The sequence below is a fragment of the Symphalangus syndactylus genome, chromosome 21 (genome assembly GCF_028878055.3).
Source record: "Symphalangus syndactylus isolate Jambi chromosome 21, NHGRI_mSymSyn1-v2.1_pri, whole genome shotgun sequence".
NCBI classification, from domain to species: domain Eukaryota; kingdom Metazoa; phylum Chordata; class Mammalia; order Primates; family Hylobatidae; genus Symphalangus; species Symphalangus syndactylus.
This window is the reverse complement of record NC_072443.2, coordinates 7,761,314-7,776,731: the sequence shown is the minus strand read 5'-3', so window position 1 is coordinate 7,776,731 and position 15,418 is coordinate 7,761,314. Positions and strand designations below refer to the sequence as shown.

Genomic DNA, 15,418 nt, shown 5'->3' with positions numbered 1-15,418 from the left:
TTCCTTTGGAGCCTTTTTCTTAGAAGCATAGATGGAAAATATACAGTGGAGGGAAAAAAGGATGGGAAAGACATCCATACCGAGCAACAAACAGTGTGCTAATGGAAGAGCCCTATGGTTGCTGCTCTCATCTCTGGTTGAGAGTTTCCAGGCAGTAACTAGTTGGATGATTCTTAAAACAGTATCTTCTTTAATCGCTGAGATAAAACGCTATCATTTCTGGACATGAATAAGCAGGGAGAGCTCTGATGCCTGTAGGAAAGGTGTACCTCTGACTGGATGAATATGCTGTTGAACTCTGCAGAGAGAAATGGAATGGCATAAAACAGTAGAGACAGGAGCACTATTTTCATTACAAAACATTTTAAAAAGTGTATGTGTGTGGGCACACTCAACACAGTTAAGGCTTAATTATGTCTCTGTTTTAAGATGAGCATAAAGTAGATACATTAAGGTTTCTGCTTTTAGAGTAAAAATTCTGTTCAGAGATACCATTCTGAAGTAAATATTTCTATGTGCTAGATGGATCACAGACTGAAATGTACATAGGAAAAAACCCTCATTCCTGCCTTCTATCACTAAACAATTTCATCATTAAAAAATATTTTCTCACCTTATTTACATATAATCTTTTATCTCAGTTGCAGTATAAAATAAAGTAAAGAGAAGGATAGAATCTGTGGCACTCAGTCTTTCTATATTTGTTTATGTGGAAATAAGGCCAGGCTGTAGCTTTACCAAAATGTACAGAGCTCTTCTACCCAAGTATATGTGTGTTAATTGGCTCATTTGTTAGGGATTTCAAGCGATATGCAATGGCCCATGGGAGGAAATTTTGGCATTAGTTTTCAGAAACAATGGCATTCCTAAGTAGAAGATACAGATTTTTACATAAAACCTGCTTTGTCGCTTCTTACAATATAGTTTCACACATATTGTAACAACATATGTACTTGTTTTAGATTCTAAAATTTTTCCTTGATTCTATTCTACCCTTCTCTCCAATTCATCAGGAAGTTCCATCAACATTGCTTCCGAATCACATTCCCAATGTGGCCACTTCTCTCCATCATCCTCTCTGGCTTAGACTACTAAAGTATAGTCTAATAGGCTCCCTGCTTCCACACTCCCACACCTTCAATCTCTTTCTCACATAGCTTCAATATATAAACGTTTTAAATGCATATCTCTTCATGTCGTTTCCCCATTTAACTTACACAAAGGCATTTCATCATCCTTAGTACAAAACCCAAACTCTCATTGTCCTACTTTTCCAAGCCCTGCGTTTTATGGCTGCTGCCTACATCGGTGGCATCTCTCATCACTCTTCACACACTCACTTCTGTCTCTCTGGTCCTCTTTCAACTCCTCTAAGTTGTCAAGGTCATTTTCTTTTTAGAAATTTTGCCTCTGCTTGGAATGCTTGTCCAAGATGCACAAGAAATGCTGCCAGAAATGCTGATCTTTGCAAGACTGATTTCTTTTTCAGATCTCAGATTAAATGGGATTTCTCAGTGAGGCCTTTTTTGTCCATTACCAACTAAATTGTCCCCCAGTCACATATCACTTCAATTAAATACTCTACAAGGCATATATCATTATGTGATAGTTTAGCTATTTGTGTGTATGTACATGTTTGCATGTATATATATACATATGCATATATATCATATATATATGTACACATATATGTATGAATCTGTATATGTGAATATATTCTATGTCCTCACACTAGACTGTGACCTCCTAGGAAACAGATATTTTGTGCATCTTATTTATTTCTATACCACTAGCTCTTAGAATGTGCCTTCTAAATAGTAGGTGCTCAGTAAATATTTATTTAATATTTAAATCTGTTTCTGTCTGTCTCTCCCGCTGTTTTCAAGAGAAGAAACTTTAGTGAAGCAATACATACACACATACACGTATATACACATACATATCCATATCCACATATATACACACATACACGAATATACAGTTGTGTGTGTGTGTATATATATATATATATATGTATATACACTCACACATACACACAAACAGCCTTGATTTCTGGATAAAATCAGGGAAATAATTGATATTCCTTGGTCACCAAAATAATAACCTTTAGTTTCTATCCCATATTGAAAAAAAAAAGACGTGTTTACTTAGCAACCCAGGTGAAATGTGCCTTACTTATAGAATTAAGTAATTCAAAACATAAAGAACTGTGCATAGATTAATTAATTTTTCTAATAAACATCTTTGCAATTAAAGAGTTATGCAATTGATTCCAAGCATGTGTTTTCATCTTTTTGCAAAGTTAAATGACTTTGCTAACTGAAATTCAACCTTTTATAGAGAGACCTGCCTGCCCATGAGAGCTCTGATCTTTAGAAATACAGGTGATAGGAGTGGATATTAAAAGTGAAGCTCAATCGATGTTTATTCACAATTATTCTAATATTATTTAGTTTTATTCAGGGATTGTGTTCTAAGGATATGTCAAAGTGGGCGTATTTATTAATATGCATGTGCAAAAATTACCTGTAAATAGACATTCATAGTTTTCTTAAATTATAGGTTAGCAAGGTTATAATAACAATCTTTGAAACATTATTACCTTATCATTTATTTTTTATTTAACTAACCTTTTGTATTGCAATATAGAATATTGCATTTGGATTCATGTTATTACTTTTAAAAACTGGCAGCTAACAAACATTTATGTCAAAATTAGAATTCACTAAAACTAGTGCTGTGTGCATAGTACTCTCTTCACCCTCCAAAATGCAGCACCGTTTAGTTTATCCTCAAAAATGTTGGTTCAGGATTCTGTAAGCTACTTTAATCTTTGATGAAATTTATCTATTAAATAAGAAGGGGTATCAAGATAAACCTAAAACATATTTCGGGTAAGTTACATGGTGATAAATCTATAGAGTAATATAAAAATATAACCTAGTATGGGTTAAGCAACTATTTTACAGAATAAAAGATAAAAATGGAAAAAAAAAGTCATGCAAGAAATCTTAAAACAGTTTTTAATCATAAGGATATTATATTTAAATATGGGTGGCTTACTGCAAAAAGTGATTTTTGTATTCTGAAAAGTTCACTGACATTAATATTTTAAAAATAACATTCATATTAAGATCATTTTTTCTACTATACATGACATTATTTTTCAGTTGAGATAATTACAGAATAGGAGGCAACAAATGTATTTACTTCATTGCATTTTGAATCTGAACCAACGCCCTGATGGACTCTCGTATGTGCTGACGTCATGGGCAAACGTTTTATCATGTATCATTTTTGAGTGAAGGTGTTTTGCTTTCAGAAGATCAACTCTGATCCATCACTGGTTAAAAACTTGGTCTAAAAGGATTTACATAAATGAGCAAGCCGAAAGTCTTCAGTTTTTAGATGTGGAAGCATAGATGCATAGAGGTTAAATTACATGCGAAATGGCTCTCAGCTACTTTATCACAGAGCCTACATGAAAAATCAACATATTTGGATTTCTCAGTCAGTATTTTTCTACTATATCACAGTTCTCCTTGTGTTTATTCATACGTGATTTACGTTTTTCTTTTAATGGATCACAGTAACATTCTCTTACATTTTCACAGAACTTAAAGTATTGGACCAAATCATGTGATTTACTTTTAGGTGGAGTATTTTCAGGAAAGAGTAGGAAAGGGCTCACCATATTGAAGTAGGCGGAGCTAAACGATACAGGATAATCCACTTCAAATGCATTTTTTTCATACTTGAGATTTCACTTTACTTTTGTCAGTTTGGAATGTAAAAAAGTATTATAAAAGAAAAAATGCATACATTTTTTCAAATAATGCATTGATTTTATTCATGAAGTTTTCTTGCAATTACATAGAACTGACAGTTACCGCCTACAGTTTAAAATTGCAGTACTTTTCATTTTTTAAGAACAGCTTTTTTTTCTTGTATAAGCATTCCATTTAGTATGAGAAACCAGTGGAAGCTATCAGAGGGATGAAAAGGGATTTATTCAAATATAATTTTTAAAAGAGTTCCTTTTTATGAAGCAGATGGGGTTACTATATGACTGTTGAGCAGGAGGCATGTACTGGTGAGTTGGTACCTTCTCAACCTCGTGGTTATCATTTAAGTAAGAGCCTTGGTGCTGTTACCACTTTTACGCTGTGATCCAAATAGGCGGCTGCATGTAGCTGAGCATAATGGGAGCAAATAAATGTCCTTCTTTTTTTGCACAGGCAAAAACAAATAGTAAACTTTCCTCTTAAAATTGTTTCCAATGTCAGTCAGTGCAATCAGTAGTAAGGAAAACTACCCTATTATTATCATTATTATTATTATTTTTTTTTTCTTTTTTTTTTATTATACTTTAGGGTTTTAGGGTACATGTGCACAATGTGCAGGTTTGTTACATATGTATCCGTGTGCCATGTTGATTTCCTGCACCCATTAACTCGTCATTTAGCATTAGGTGTATCTCCTATTGCGACGGAGTCTCGCGCTGTCGCCCAGGCTGGAGTGCAGTGGCGCAATCTCGGCTCACTGCAAGCTCTGCCTCCCGGGTTCACGCCATTCTCCTGCCTCAGCCTCTCCGAGTAGCTGGGACTACAGGCGCCGCCACCACGCCCGGCTAATTTTTTGTATTTTTAGTTGAGACGGGGTTTCACCGTGGTCTCGATCTCCTGACCTCGTGATCCGCCCGCCTCGGCCTCCCAAAGTGCTGGGATTACAAGCGTGAGCCACAGCGCCCAGCCTACCCTATTATTTTTTAAGATAGGGAAATGTGAATACCTTTCACCAAAAAAGACACATCTTACCATAATAATTCTAATGATATACCTCAAGTTCTAACACTTCTACATCTCCACTAGTAACTCTTAGTTTTTATTTATTCTTTATCATCCTGGGACCACCCCTGGGGGAGGGCATTAGTGACAAAAAGCAGAAAGAAAGTAAACATATGGATTCCAGACTAAATGGTGACAATTTTTCTCCCTATTGAACACTAGTCCTTGGAGAGAAACAAGCAGCTTGGGCTTCTGGGACTCTTTAGACTTAATTTTGTTTCGAAAATCCATCCTGAATGCCATTTTTAAAAAGAGAAACTGCCAGAAAACAAAACAGGTTGACAAGTTAGAAATTATTGTACACTGCATTTGTAGAGAACAGAACATACCTTTAACCTGAAAAGCTCGTTATTGGAAAAAAGGTGCTGTACCACTCTTCAGTTTATTGTATACAGCGCTTGTTGAAAGTGATTTCATTTTGACAAGGTTATACAGGATCTGTTGTGCTCTAATAAGCTCCAGTAATAAAATGTGGTGGCATTTTTAAAAAAATCCTTCATTAGAATATAAAGAAAAGGACACTTTTCTGTTGTTTTTAATTGGATGATATGATTTAGAGCTCTAACACTTAAAAACACTGAAAATCTGCGTTTAGAATATAGAATTCTGATGTAAGCTGCATTTTTATTTTTTTAATACTCCTTTAGACTGGAAGACTCTTAACAGGAGTTATGAAAAATCACCTCACACATGATAAAAGGGAGAGCAACTTTTTTCAGGGATTAACCATGTATAAGCTTCTGTTACTGATTCATATTTTTAAGAATGATACTATTGCCTATCTACTGGTATCATTATCATCAGGAGTGACGTTATTGATAAAGCACCTGTCATTTCTAGCGCTGTGGTACATCCCTGTAGTCCCAGCTACTCAGGATGCTGAGGCAGAAAGATCGTTTGAGTTTAGGAGTTCAGAACTGTAGTGCACCATGGCCCTGCCTGTGGTTAGCCACTGCATGCCAGCCTGGGCAACACAGCAAGACCCCATCTTTTAAAACAGACAAACGAAAAGCACCTACCACATTGAAAGCATAGAGCTAGGCACCCTGATGAAGCACAAAAGGTTACCATGAAGTTCATTCTCTCTATTATCTTATTCTCATTTGTTCAGGAGAAAAAATGCAAGCAATATATGTTAAGTATCAAATGAATGTTACAGCTTCTCAATTTCCAACCCCAGATTTTATGAAGAGCTTTGAGTTATAATCAGTGTACTGCATACTTTATTATTAAAAAGAGATAAAATAATAGAGTTTACAAACTGATTGTGTAAACTAGAGCAAATTTGAAAATGTTATTATAGCATCGCACATTTTTAATTTGTGTTTTCTACTGAGGGACAGAAATGGATATGGAGCTAGTGGGATACACGTAACTCTGGGTCCTCCCATAGCAGTATGTCATGAATGGAAGCATTATTTGTCATGGGGGTTTGGGTGGGACAAAGGGAAGGAAGCAGTAGATAAACTCAAAAAGTACAATGGGTAGTGAAAGGAAATTAGGTGGGACTTAGTTGGTCAGGGAAGTCTTCACAAAGGAGGTGTCAGGCTGAGATGTGAGAGTAACATTTTGCTAGGTATCAAGAAAGGGTGGCTATTCTGAGATGAAAAGCTAATGAGGGATTGGCTCAGAGTATATTTATCTAAGACAAAGTGATATTTTAAAAGACAAGAAATGTTAATTTATAAGGCTGAGCCTACAGTTTATTGGGAGAGGTAAACACATAAATATAAACATGTATATGGGTGTCTGCAAAATGCTTAAAAGCTCAGAGAAGGAAGATATTAACTGTTTGCATAACTGGGCCATGCTTTCCATATGAGATCTTATTTGAACCAGGATTTAAAGGATGGACATGAAAGAGAAAATAAATGTGAAACAGGGTGTGCCTCTGAGAACCTACAGCACGAAGAACAGAAAGAGCTATGTATAGCTCTGTCATGGGGGAAAGTACTTGTGTCAGAGGCAGGTATCTTGTATGCTAGGCTTAAGCTTCTTTCTCTACACTAACTTGGCACTTGAAAAATTAAGAAAACAAGCCAGACATGTATCCTATGAGGAACTCTAGCCCCTGTTGTAACAGGAAACCTCAACGTTATGGCTGCCTCAACACAATGGTGGGTGGTGCAGTTTTGGAGTTCCTATCAGAGTCACGCAGGTTGAGCAGGAGAGATGATGGACTGATGAATTTATCGTATTCCAGTTTAGCCATGGTCCTGTAAACAGATTTTAGTTTCCTGATTTGGCAAATGTGTTGTTTGAGCTGAAATTATACTTCTGCATGTGCCTAAGTTCTTATAGAAGTAGTCAGATTATTTGCATTGCATTTATTGGCAACCCAACGTTCACTTGCATGAATAACTTTTGCAGCCTAGTTAGACTTTGTCTGCACAGTTATGAAATTGTTCTATTGACTTGATTTAGGGGTTCTGTCTGTTATTGAAATACCCCCAAATTTTCCTTTTACATGAAAACAGTACTTTATATATGTTATAAGTGAAACGAAAAGTATAATTTATTATAATTCAAACTTTATGTGTAGGCAAAATTGTAAGAAGATACTTTCATATCTTGGAATCTTTACTTTTCTCAGCTTCCTGTCAATAAAAAGGCTCACATTGCCTTTTAAATAAAACTTCTTAGATAGATAGGTAGATAGATAGATATAGATAGATAGATAGATAGATAGATAGATAGATAGATAGAGGTCCAGGATTTATATAAACTGTGTACATATATAAAATATATGTAAAAAGATATATTTAAAGTTTAGATCATGAGCACTGAATCTGTATGAATTCATTTCATATTCTATCTAAAACCATCGATTTATTTTAGTGAGTATTATTTATTTTAGCATACAGTGATATATGGTATTTAGTATGTGGTGAGAATAAATTGGCTAAATAAATTTAAAACACATAATTATGATTTCATAATTTCAGAGAAATTGTCATTACACATTGCTATATATTGTGATTAAAACTTTTAACAGCCTGAAAACTATTGTTAGATTAGATAGCAAACAAATTTCTTATTAATGAGAGTATTTTAAATTCCGATTTTGATGAACTTCATTGAAATTTATCTTGTTTGGATTTAAATTGTGTCTAAATAATTTATGTATAATTACTAATTTCTCTGATCAGCTCTAGACAAAATTTAGTTACTTTCACTTAGTTCATTTTTCAAATACCTTTTTTATTAGCTACATATTTTATCAATTGCTGACTCTTCACTCTTTATACCTTAACATCTAAAAATACAAACTACAAATATGTAATACAACACAATTTCTTTTGTAAATTTGAAGTGCTGAACCTATCATTTATAACTACATTTTTATTTCAGGCAAATGCATTTATAGTTGGTTAAATTAATGCAGTCTCCAAGGAACACACAAAAAAATGAGCTCATCTTTTGCAATGTTGAAATCAGAGGTGAAATATACAAATCGAGCTGTGTATTGGATGGTTATCATTTCTAAATTCCGATATTCATAAATTATGCATCACATGCCATAAATTTGACCATGTTTTATTTATAGTTGTCTTGGTATCTGTGTTCAAATATCGTCTGATTAATCATAGGATGTTACCATATAAGGCATATATTAAGATACTCTGACACTGCTATGTCATATTAAGCAAATTACTTAAAATATTAGTATAACTGCAGATTATCTTGTCCTGTGGAAAAAATTAATAAGTTAATGTTGAACCAGTATTTAATATTTTTATGATGTATGTGTGCATGTATGTAATTTCTCTGTGTATGAATTTGTACTTTTCAATATTGGGGAATATTTTAAGCGGTATCATTTTACAAGGGATAAAATGGGCTGCAGTTTCCACCCTGTACCATATTTGATGGAGTCTTCTTTTCATTAACAGTGTAAGAGGTTTAAAAATGTACAGGATTCTAGGCAGAGCTCTTCTCTTGAAGACCTGATTGTCTAGTGGGACGCTGAGAGCAAGAAAAGCAGAGGGGGTAGAAAGTTTAGGTAGAAGACAGACGTTTCATACAACTGTTCTGGTCTTTCAGAGAATTTCAACTAATTCAATTGATCTTACATTGTTCAATTTTAGCTGCTTCCAATTAATATTCTGGTGCTGAATATTTAGGTTATTTCAACTTTTACTATTTCAAGATATAGCTGAAATAATGGGGTGGTCTTTAACAAATAATGAAAGAACAGAATAAAACCCTCAGAATTATTAGAAAAACAAAAATGTTTTAAATGTTTTAAAACACATAGAACAAAATGAAGCTAGTGGTAGTTAAAAACATGTAACAGTAACAGGCATCGGTTTCTTTATGACAAGTCATTTTTTAAACCCAATTGTCATTTTGGCACCTTCCACCAAATTACTTTCAGTCAATTTGTTTTTAGCCACATATGAAGTCAGAGAGGAGGATAAGAGAGAATGCTGAGCAGATAAATAAGAACCAGGCTATGTGTAAATAATAATTTGTACTGTTATCTATTTGTATATTTTAAAAGATTCTAAGGATGTTGTTTTGAAGTGGATTAACAATTATTAAAACTACTCATCTTTTTAAGTTATTTGAGTATTAACCTATGGAAAAATGTATGCTTAATGCGTTTTTACCCTTGTAAGAAATAAAGATATGGTTTGCTTTATACAAGAATGCTCCTAGTACTTGAAAATATATAGACTGTCTTTAAAAAATTCAGGATTTATTACTACCTATATTTGTTGACGTGGAATAAGCGGGGCAAGGTTGGGGGGACTCCAAATACTACTATAATAATAATAATAATTATTATTATTATAAACAAAAACAAAACTAAACTAAAAACAAAACCCAAATCCTGTGATTTGTATTCCTTCTCTTAATAATTCAATGATGGGGCTGATTTTGACAGACTACTTTTCTTATGAGAATAAGATCCAGTGCAATCGTATTTGAACTGACTGTGTGATAGGAAATAAGCCAACATGTTATAATCTGTGATAAATTTGGAAATAACAGATCATTTACATGGCGTTTTAAATGCCTAGTATTATTGTTTGTTCTTAAATTTGATATACTTGGAAGATATTGGCCTTTGCAGTTATTAAATGCATATATTTTGAGATCCTAATAAGCAAATAATTTTGCTAACAAAGAATGTATTATTTTCTATTTTAGATACATATAAAAGTTAAAATTACACATTTTTTAAATTTAGAAAATGTTTTCATTTACCTCCGGTCTGCCTAATACTGTTTAAGAAATCTTACCTGGAAATAAGGAGTTATTACAACAATTAGTAAACAAGAAGCATCTTTGTCCATATACATAATCTTTCTTCATTTGTAATGTCGTTAAAGACAGTTCTACTTTATGATAATGGTAGATCGCACTCCAGGCTTTACCCATTTTCCCTAGTGATTAATGCAGCACCACTGAGTTTTAAGAAGGTTGTTTTCTTAATTTGACTGGCCAGGAAGCATTTTCCCTGTCGAAAAACAGGTGTAAACATCAATATTCAAGATAAGAGAACGATCTCTTGCTGTTTTCTGGTGTATCCAGTGTAGAAAATTCAGCGGGTAGAGTCTACAGAGTGAGTAGGGCTATTTATCAGCAGTAAAGTACTAGAAAATGTTTGGTGTGACTCAAAGACTTTAACTGAATGACAGGAAACCTTTTAATACCAAATAATCTGTCAAACACTGGGAATATATGAGGGCTATGTGACAAACATGTGAAATCAAACCTCAGCACAGTAATTATTGGTAATTTGGAAACTGTTTCTAACTTCCTCACTGTGTAGATTACATGCCTATTCACTTTAGACAAGATTTGACTCCGAGGATCTCACTGCAGTTCTCATAGCTTGACACCGGCTGTGTTGTTTCAGTGTTCTCTGTGCTGCTCTTCATATTTTCAGCTGATTTTTAGTGAAAGGAAAGAGGATTTGGGCATTAAACACTATTCTTTCTGGGTTTTATTTTTTCTGTATTTGAAGCTACTCCTTAACTTTTGGCAACTTAACTAATTATGGATTAGAGGTTCAATGTTACACTTCAAGTATATGTTCAGTAACCACTCCTAGGTATGCCATATTAAAATAAATCATAAACCTTTCAGAATATTGGGTGCCATGCTAGTTGACTCAGTACTTGTTAAAGACTCCTAGGTACTGCAAAATTATTAGAAGGCGTTACCAGCTAACCAGGGTAAGAATTGCAAGACTCTAAACTGTGCGTTAACATCATTTGTGAGAACAGGAGAAGCAAAGTAACAATAATAATAACAATTGGCTTGTTTTGTTTGTTTGTTTCTAAAGATTGCTCTCATTTCCAATCATTGTCTTCCTAAAAGAAAAAAAAAATCAAAAAGCATTTAACATGCATTTACACATTCATCGTTAACATTTTGTTAATCTTATATGGTGGTATATGTGTTTATTTCTGTATGTGTCGTTCTGTTTACTTCTTTGACAAAGCATGTCATTTTTTTTTTACCTACGTGTTTTTTGCTACTGCATGTCGAACTTTTTAAATGACTCAGTGAACAAATGAATTCTTGTCATTTTACATTTTACTCTAAATATTGAAAATAACCTGCTTATTCTCAAACATTGCTCCAAGTCTTTGCTTTGCGTTGGAGCATGAAAAAGAAGTGAAAAAAAATGACAAGAATTGTGTGACACAGTCAGTTTTGTACCTGATATTCTGTTAAGGCTCGTTAAAGTTAAACCTCAATAAGTTATGTGTATTTATAATTTGAATCATTTGTGTTTCTCTTTTGTTTGCATGATATGATTTTGTTTATATTTTTTTTCCACTCACCAGATGTTCCCAACACTTTGCTTCCCACTACTATCATCCCCTCCCTTACCACTGCAACAGTCACAACCACTGTAGCCATAACAACCAGCCCAACCACATCTGCAACAACCAGCAGCATCAGAGGTACAGTATGCTTCTTTGTTATAGCCTGGAAAGCACATTAACTGGAGCTTTGTAGAAGTTTTTAGAAAGGTTAAAAACATTGAGATTCAATTTTACTTAATTATGAGAAGTAATTAAGTCACCTAAATTACTATCAATTAGGGTTATTGGAACAGAATACGAGAAATGATGGTACATTTTATTTTTTTAGTGTTACTTAAGACTATTATCAAAATCTTGCAGAATATAAATTTAAAATATATGGGACTTTAAAATGTTGGTCAAATTTAAAGTGTTAGCGTGGGACACAGTTTTTGCCTGTCTTGAGAGGTAAACAAATAAATAAGATGTTCATGTGTGCAGAGGTAGCTTTTGCTTTTTTAAAATTCTAGTTTAATATTAATAACTTGCCACTCCTCTGCAACTATGTTAAAATATCTATAGTTTTGAAATTGTTCTGACATTGACATAGTCCATGGGGTCAGTATAACTTATTCTCCACATAGAACTTGCAAGTAAATATTCAAAATACATGTTATCCTAAAGTGACTTGCTGAGTGAAGCTACTTATTCTACTAATAGAATGTTCTAAAAGTAAGTATCTGTTGTCCCAGATGGCTCCATGAGTAATTTCTGGTATCGTTACGCAAATAAGAATTTTATTTCAAAGAAAGCAACCTTAAAAAGGTGGGAGTATCCATAAAGACAGAAGAAATAACTATGTTATGGTTGAGAAATATAAAAAGTATTCCTGAGCAGTCATTAACTGGTTAGTAGCTGATGAGGAAATTTAAAAAAATTGAAGCCATTTTAGAAAAACATGGTTTAAATTTAATTTCTACATAAGCGGTGCTCAGAGAGAATTTGTCGTATTTAAGTCTGTCTTTTTCTTATTTCTTATATATGTTTCATGTCATCTTGGCTCTACTAATATCTGTGAAATTTAACAATTTAACTTGAAATTAATGAGGTCTTTATATTATTATATTTAATTCAGTTGTATGAAGGTTATGTTTAGCATTATTATTCATAATTATTAAAAGTTGTTCAGTTAGATGTTTTTCTTGGATTTTAATTAATTCTAGATATTAAGTTGATTTGCCATCTTTGATTTAACAGTTATAATAGTCTTTCTTTTGTTTCGGAAAAGTATTCTAATGTCTGATAAGTTTCCATTTTTTAATAATGACATCAACTATATTATACAATGTACAAGATGGATGACTAAATAAGTTTAATGGTAATAGCAATAAGAATTTCTCAGAAATAGCTAGGTATATTTTTGTATGACTGAACTTTATTTAAGCTAAATCTGTAAGTGAGAAGAGTTTGAAGGTCTTTCTTGTAAAAAATTATATAAAAATGGGAAAAGAGACATAATGAAGAAAAAGTTAGAAGTGCTTTATAATATTATGTAAAATGAAAGCTATCTAAAGTTCTACTTTGCTTTAATTTGTGATGCTCTGTAAGGTTTTTCACAAACAGCAGTTTAAATAAAATGTAATCATTGCATACTAACACAACATCTGTGATACTATTAAGTTCTGACTGTATAAACAAATCACTTCAATGGGAAAGGAGGGAGATATATTGACTTTTTTTAAAGGTCCATTTGTAACACAAAAATCTAATATTCAATTATGCCTTCTTCTTCAACAAATATTTATTGAATATATGCAATATGTATGGTGTTATGCCAGGACCTTAAATTATGACAACTACTGGCATCTAAAATCACTAGCAATCAAGTGTATACATTTCTCCCCACCCCCAACAAACAGTTTTTGTGCTTAATCTTTATTGAAAAGTACTAATGTTCTTTGTGGGAAAATATTACATGTGGTCTTTCGGTCTTTTGAAAAAAAATCTATAGTATTTTGCAAAGGACTATATGTATGTATATATATATATATATATAAAATTCTGTTTCAAAGGACTAAATATATGATTTCAAACCTACACACACACGCACACACACACACACACACGTAGTATTCTGCTTCAAAGGACTAAATATCTATCTATATAATTTCAAACCTACACACACACATTTACACACACGCAATTATAGACTATTATATGAGAAAAATATTTTATTTCAAAGTGAAGCTAACAACGTTCTTTTATATTGGTTCACATGAATCTTAAGTGGGATTTGGTCTATTGCATTTTTTGTCCTTCCAACTTTTATTTTAGGTTCAGGAGTACATGTAGAAATTTGTTACGTTGGTAAACTAAATGTTGCTGGGATTTGGGACACAAATTATTTTGTCTCCCAAGTGTAAGCATAGTATGTGATAGGTAGTTTTTTGATCCTCACCCTCCTGGACCCTCCCAGACCCTCCCATCCTCAACTAGGTCCCAGTATCTATTGTTCCCATCCTTGTGTCCATGTGTCCTCGGTATTTAACTCTCACTTATAAGTGAGAATATGCAATATTTTTCTGTTCCTGCATTCATTTGCTTAGAATAATGGCCTGCAGCTGCATCTTTGCTGCTGCAAAGGACATGATCTCATTCTTTTTAATGGCTGCATAGTATTTCTAATGCATATGTACCACACTTTCTTCATCCAGTCCACCATTGATGGGCATCCAGGTGGATTCCATATCTTTGATATTGTGAATAGTGCTGCAGTGAACATATGTTTACATGTGTCTTTATGGTAGAACAATTTATATTCTTTTGGGTATATACTCAGTGATGGGATTGCTGGATCAAACAGTAGTTCTGTTTTAATTTCTCTGATAAATCTCCAGGCTGCTTTTCACAGTGACTGAACTAATTTATATTCCCACCAGCAGTATGCAAGCATTCCATTTCTCTGCAAACTTGCCTGCATCTGTTATTTTTGACTTTTTAATAACAGTCATTCTCACTGGTGTGAGAAGGTATTTCATTGTGGTTTTGATTTGTGTTTCTCTAATGTTTAGTGATGTTGATCATTTTTTCATATGCTTGTTAGCCACATGCATGTCTGCTTTTGAGAATTATCTGTTAATGTCCTTTGCCACTGAACTAAAATCAATGGTTTACTCTTTCTGGTAAATTCACTTTTTTTCAGGTTTCTTAAGATGTTTCTGTAAACTTTGCACCATGGATGCTTAAAATGCTCAAATAATGTATTTTTCCCTTAAACACTCAACCAACCTCCAAGAAGACACACATGCGTACACACACAGAAAGATATGAACAAAAACCAATCCCTCCTTTTTAAAAAGTTGAAAGATAACATTTTTAAAGAAATCACACAAAAATATTTTTTAAAAAGTTTTTTTTGTAAGCTGGGAAGTTCATATTATCTATTTTAAAAGAAAAAAAATAGTAGCATTGAATTTTAATGTTAGCCTAACGCCCATTTTTCCTTCTGTCCTCATCAAACATCTGAGGACTGCGTAAGTCACCAGACTCACCTGATCATTAATATTCTAGTTCATAATTGAAAGTGTGGAGGATTCATTTAGTACGTAAACAATGTTATCAATTTTACACTGCATTCTTTCAAATTATGTGATGTTGTTTCTTTGTGAACTGCCTTTTAAATTAAAACTTTTAGATGTGATTATATTTGAAAATAATTCATTTATTTATGAGTTTGTGAAAGATGGTTCAAAATCATGATGAAAAAGAATTCATAATAAGAATATATGGCTTAAGAAAAGCTGA

The 15,418-nt window shown here is 33.2% G+C and overlaps 1 protein-coding gene across 6 annotated transcripts in view; it reads left to right on the top strand.

Moving 5' to 3' along the window:
* Nucleotides 1-15,418, top strand: part of CADM2 (cell adhesion molecule 2) — a 1,117,716-nt gene that overhangs the window by 1,017,589 nt on the left and 84,709 nt on the right. For 2 of the 6 annotated variants that reach the window (XM_063630529.1, XM_055260302.2), the window contains one exon: nucleotides 11,654-11,773. The exons of the other annotated variants lie outside the window; for them this stretch is intronic. In XM_063630529.1, the coding sequence (XP_063486599.1) occupies nucleotides 11,654-11,773 (120 nt within the window). The remainder of the gene's footprint in view (nucleotides 1-11,653; nucleotides 11,774-15,418) is intronic. 6 annotated transcript variants of the gene reach the window in all.